General features: G+C 37.7%; 1 protein-coding gene across 1 annotated transcript; it reads left to right on the top strand.

Annotated features, from left to right (window-relative positions):
* Nucleotides 1-768: 768 nt before the first annotated feature.
* Nucleotides 769-4,067, top strand: LOC146686620 (CD209 antigen-like protein C). The gene is made up of 5 exons (XM_085440984.1): nucleotides 769-790; nucleotides 1,632-1,892; nucleotides 1,993-2,153; nucleotides 2,233-2,486; nucleotides 3,391-4,067. The coding sequence occupies exons 1-5, from the start codon at nucleotides 769-771 to the stop codon at nucleotides 3,539-3,541; spliced, it is 849 nt and encodes a 282-aa protein (XP_085297110.1). The 3' UTR covers nucleotides 3,542-4,067.
* Nucleotides 4,068-5,825: the final 1,758 nt, after the last annotated feature.

The raw sequence follows: 5,825 nt of genomic DNA on the forward strand, positions 1-5,825 counted from the left end.
TGTACACATGTGCTCACACATGTTGGTACCTCTCTCCCCGTAGCAAAGTCCTAAATAAAGTCTGAATGTTCAGTCAATCAAGATCCATATGAGCTGTAAAGAAAATAACCTCAGCTTTTTCTTGGATGTTCAAAGTTTTTCAGTTCATACAGGAACATCAGCAGTCTGGGTGAATGTATCGCTGTTTACTTCCCCCGTCTCATTGAGCCTGGTCAGGATGTGTTCAGAGGAAAAAAGAGGAACAGAAAGAATTTTAAAAAGTTAGGTTTTTTTTGTTGCTCTTGTTTACTTTTAAGCCAAAAATAAAATGAATAAAGCTACAAGGTTTAATATTGAGAAACTTGAGGTGGAAAATGACTTGAGCATTGTATAATTCAAGTAACATACATTGAACATACCATCAAAAAGTAAAATAAATCATAACATTAAACTCACCTTGCTAAGTTGATCAGGCTTTTTGCTTCATCCCCTGAGACCAGCTGCACTGAAGCTTTTGTCCTCATCTTTCTCGCTCAGTGAGGTCTTTCCTTTCCTTGGCCATTCCTCTGCCAGCTGCCTTTGCACTGGAAAACCAAAATGTGTGATCACAGGTGAAGTAAGGGATATTTTTCCAGTGCAGAGTTTAGAGTGCTCCATTTGGTGATAGCTGTTGAACAACATTTCTAAGGATGTTGAAAAAGACAAATATTTCTGTTTACTATTAGGCAAAATCATCACATAAATCACATTTTCAACAAAAGTTAGAGCGAAGGCACAGTTACAGGGAAAATGTGTCTGTCTGTGACTAAATGTACTGAGGTGAGTAATTTGCTGCCAGCCTGCTTATTGATTCATTGTACTGATGCTACAATGATTTGTACAAATCTTGGAAATCTTCAATAACATTTCTAAATAAAACTGATGATGTACAATGTTGTCAAACCACCTGATTTATAATATTGTTACTTAAGAATAAGAAAAGTAACTGATAGGTTTGTAGCTTGAACCCATCCGCTGGAACGTTGAAGACAATATAATTACACTGCAAAGCAAGACACAAGTAGGCAAGCTTCTTCATGTTTCTCGTGCACGGGAGAGAACCGGACAGACGCCGTTCCTTCGCTTGACCCCAGTTGCTCTCGTCCGTTCTCCCGTACCACTGTTCTTTTATTGAGGTTACATGAATATGCATAAGTTCATTAACATATGACGTCTACATACACACAAAGAGTACCTTGCCTGTGTGTGTGTGTGTGTGTGTGTGTGTGTGTGTGTGTGTGTGTGTGTGTGTGGCCTGCTGATCAAAGGGTCAAACATCCTTGGTCAGGAAGAGGGTAGCCTCCCCCTCACCCTAGATGGTTCATCCTAGATAACACGGTGAGGAAGTCCTGCAGTTCATCTAAACAAAGAGCACTTAGACTAGAACAGACGCAACTACGTTAATCCTACCATAAAACAATAAGACACGGTATGACCTCTCATGCTCCCAAAGTGCTCTCTAATACACACAAAGTTTGCAGACTATCAAGGATCAAAACCTCTACCAATCTACAACTAATTACAAAACTCTAAGCATATATAAGTAAATATTTCTAAGCATAAATGACAATCAACAATACAAATCTAACAGTAACCGTATTCAACAATTGCAGATAACAAACTCACAGACACTCACCTCACGCTCGATGATACCGAACGCATCAGCAAAGAGCTCATCAACCTCCAGGATACTTACAAGACTGCAGTGGAAACCATGAAGGATGCCAGGAAGCAGCTGGACAGTGAGATGAGCCGTCAGACACAAACCAACTGGGAGCTTGAACACCAGACAAAAAGAAGCAATGACTATAAAAGTCAGATGGAAAAAGTTACGAAGGAAATTGAAGCCATGAGAACACGCTTATCAATGCTTAGTAAGACCGGTTTCATTGTTTCTGTATATGATACAATTGTAAAAGCATAATGATTTGTTTCATAATTTTCTATAATGGTGGTATTTTCTTTTGGAAACAGGCGATGGCTGCAAACACTGTCCTGCAGGATGGATTTTAATGAACTCTGTATGTTACTACTTCCCCTTGAAGTCAAATGAATTCAAAACATGGAAGGAATCCAGAGATTTCTGTCAGCTGCAGGGAGGAGATCTTATAATCATAGACAGCCAAGATGAAGAGGTTTGTTAGTATTTCTGTGGAGCGGTGTTCATGCAGATTTCTGAAAATTTATCTTTGGTTTTGTTTCTTTTTTTGTTAGAACTCAACAGTCAATTATTTGATAAATCATCAAGCTGCCCCGAGACAAACTCGTGACCTGGTCTGGGAGTCTGACGTTCCTCGCCGTGTGAGACCTTGGATGCCTCACAGAGACCCTGAGTTTCTGGATTGGATAAGCAGAAGAATAAATCATCAAGATACGCCTCATCCCCCAATGGGCTTCTGGATCGGACTGAGAGACGTCCATGAGGAAGGGACTTGGAAATGGTGGGATGGAACATTACTTGCTGAAGGGTAAGAGTTCAGTGTCATTTAAAATGACTGCTTTCATTTCAAACATGAAGAAATATAAACATAAACAACAAAAGTGTACTGTACATTGAGTTGTCTCCAACAACACTACACAGCTTATTTTACCTGCTAGCATGAGTTAGGAGGCATTATAAACTTATTTAATCCAATCCCTTTGATGCAATTAAAATTATCAGCTCAATATCATCTATATGTACAGCAATGACATATATGCACATATATGCATACATACAAATACACATCTCTATATGCACATACATATGTAATGCAATATGCAATGCACAATGCAAAACAACAATCTACATTACTACAGCCAAAAGGGTGTACCCGGCCTTTTCCGCCTACGGTGGCTGGGATAGGCTCCAGTCCCCCTGCTACGCTAAATTGGTTAAATAGAATACAACAGATGAACATATACATTCGTACTTCTACTTTTTTATGTTTTCATTTTGTTTTAATTATACACTTAGTCCATTCTCCACATACAGATATACAAAAACTTCTTCTTGGTCTTTGAATACTGTGCATCTTTTCATTTAATGTAGCATGTAATGTAAGATTTGCTGGAAATTTCACATTAAGAATGAAAAGTACGTAAAGTAAAGTTTATATAGTTCTTTTTGAAGACATAAAAGCAACAAAGAACTGTACAAAAGTTAAAACACAATTAATATCAAGGTAATCATTTTTTGAAATAACAAAAGAATGTCAAGAGGAGGCCTGATTAAACGTATACACACGGTGAAACTTGTGTAAATCAGCGGTCAGTTGTGTTTGTCCTCCTGAAGGATAAATTACACGAATAAGATAAAAGGTGAATAACAATTAATGTGAATCGCGTGAAAGGAAATCCTGTCTCAGCAGTGTAACTTGTCGTTTGCTTCAGGTACTGGAATGATGGAGAGCCAAATGATATCAACAATGAGGACTGTGCAGCGCTGTATCCCAAAGCAAACTTCTACAAGAGCTGGAACGACGTTAAATGTGATGCCCAAATGAAATGGATTTGTGAAAAAGCACCAAAACCACTGAGCTAAAATATCTGCAATAATGCATCACAATCTTACATAAACACAAGTTGCTATCAGACAAATCTCTGTAAGCATTTAATAAACCTTTTAGCATATTAGCAAATCTTACAGCTAACATGAAAAAGCATTATTCAGCACATTTATATAAAGTAAACTGCTGTTTAAAACTGTTATGCCCATATGTGTACCCTGTATTTATCTACAGCAATGCTACAGTAAATTGTTCATCTAAAATATATACAGACTTACAGTGTTTTACATTATTAACACAATATTATACCAGTATGTCTGTTTACACCTCATCTGCTGATGAACACATTAAGAAACACTTGTGCCTGGTAACAATTAAAACTGCAGCTTTAATAACCTGTTTCTGTTAGCAGCCTGTGTACAAAAGGAAAGATGATAAATAGAGAGTCAAAGTCATTATTTATACTTTAGTCAGTATTTTTAACTGTAGAAAATATTTTGGAAGGCTAATAACATATTTCTGGAATATTTGAATTATATAAGACTTCAACTTAACTGGGTTACTGGATAATTTAGAAATGAGATCAAGCATGTTGGTGAGCATCTGAAGGGATAATAAGTGAATTTTGTGGCTGCTTCCTGTTATTCATTTTAGGCCTGACAGAGTAGCTGCTGTCCATCACGTGTACAGCGCATGATATTATCAGTTTACTTCTTTAAAAGAGTTAGAATATGTTCCTCTAAAAATCATAACTTTTGAAAAACAGTTTCTAAGACAAATGTAAATGTCAGAAACAATCTAAATAAAGAGAGAGCACATCTGCAGAGGGAAAACAGTGTCTGAGAATATTTAATGAATCGTATATTTCACATTCAAAAACTAATTTCTGAGTGTGCTAAGGCAGCATAATTGTGACAAAGGTGAGGGATGTATGAAATATTCTCTTTACCAAAATAGTTCAAACTCATGTTTATTTAAACTTCTTCAGTTCCATGAATGAAGTCTGCATTTCAGTCATTAACTGTCATCACAGGGATGCTTTTTACCAAATTTTCAGCACCAGTAGTGGCTCGTTTGAACATTCTTTCTAGTTATGGTGCTAAGCTTTCCATCTCTAGGTAGGTCCACGACAAGTTTAGCACAAGACACAGTGAGACATGAATGGGCAAATGAATGGTGGTAATGAGGAGACCACCCACATGTACCAATCAATAATGTGCACAAATCATTATGAAATTCTGCTTCAGCTTACAAAAGTTATGTGCACTTTTGTGGCATTTACATCTCTTTGGTTGAGATAAAAAAGCCAGAAGATGGTTACGACTGAACAAATGAGTCACAGGATAAAAAGCACAACAAAAGAGGAGTTTGATGTGGCTAATGTGATCGTACTGCAGTTCAGATTTTCAGAATCTTAAATGAGCTGGTTGGAAATGTTAAGTCTAATTATTGAATGTTGTCATTGTGTTTCTTAAATCTGTAAGGTGTTAGTTCAGTCTATAGGATCAAGACATTCCTTTGTCTCTGACCACCTCTCCAGCTACTCTGTGCTGGGGGAGGATTATTGTAGACACATCCCTTGTGAAGATTCTGTTTCTTGTGTGGTAAGCTTCCTGCCCTTTTGTGGCTTCACTGTGTTGTGCATGGTGAACCAATACAGGAATTGAACCATATATTGGGTGTGGGGGAGATTACCATTTTATGACTAAGGATGTTGTTAGAAACAGTTGGAAGTCACGCACACAGAAACACATATTCTCACATGACACACACACACACGTTCTTGCACATGCATACCGATGTTTATACATACACACACATAGTGCCTTGTCTTAGAACCATTTGGGGGTTCACGGTGGGAGGTGCTTTTGCTGTGATGTGTATTGTGTGAACTGTTTTCCCAATAAAAGGCAGCAAGCGGAGGCCGTCGTTGGGGTCAGTCTACGGTAGGATTCAGAGTGCTTTCTGAGACACCGGCTGGGTCTCCCTTGCTTAGCAAGTAAAAGATGTTCGTCTTGTTTTTGTTGTTAACGAGAATAAGTTTCTAAACCAGCGGGGCTTGTGGAAACACAGACCCAACAGGAAACATCTTGTATACAACTGTAAACCTTTGAAATTAAAATAATATTTTTCTATTCATAGCTCCTGTAGTCTTCAGTGATGAGTCAATGTTACTTTACAGTTTCTTACTAGACAATTTAAATTCTTTATGGGGATGATCATGCTCGACACAAACATCCACTTGAAATAATTTCATTCAGCTATGAAAAAACTAATGTGTGGACTGAAACTTCTCAAGCTGTCTCTCACATGTCATTT

Source organism: Copadichromis virginalis, linkage group LG19 (assembly GCF_057382275.1).
Source record: "Copadichromis virginalis isolate Kocher_CV1m ecotype Utaka linkage group LG19, C_Virginalis_male_GT1.1, whole genome shotgun sequence".
Lineage (NCBI taxonomy): Eukaryota > Metazoa > Chordata > Actinopteri > Cichliformes > Cichlidae > Copadichromis > Copadichromis virginalis.

Bases quoted from the DNA above. Each gene is read 5' to 3' on its own strand.
- LOC146686620 (XM_085440984.1), top strand. From the start codon at position 769: ATGTGTCTGTCTGTGACTAAAT. The intron at 1,893-1,992 runs GTAAGACCGGTT...TTTTGGAAACAG, and splicing joins AACACGCTTATCAATGCTTA to GCGATGGCTGCAAACACTGT. The intron at 2,487-3,390 runs GTAAGAGTTCAG...CGTTTGCTTCAG, and splicing joins GGAACATTACTTGCTGAAGG to GTACTGGAATGATGGAGAGC.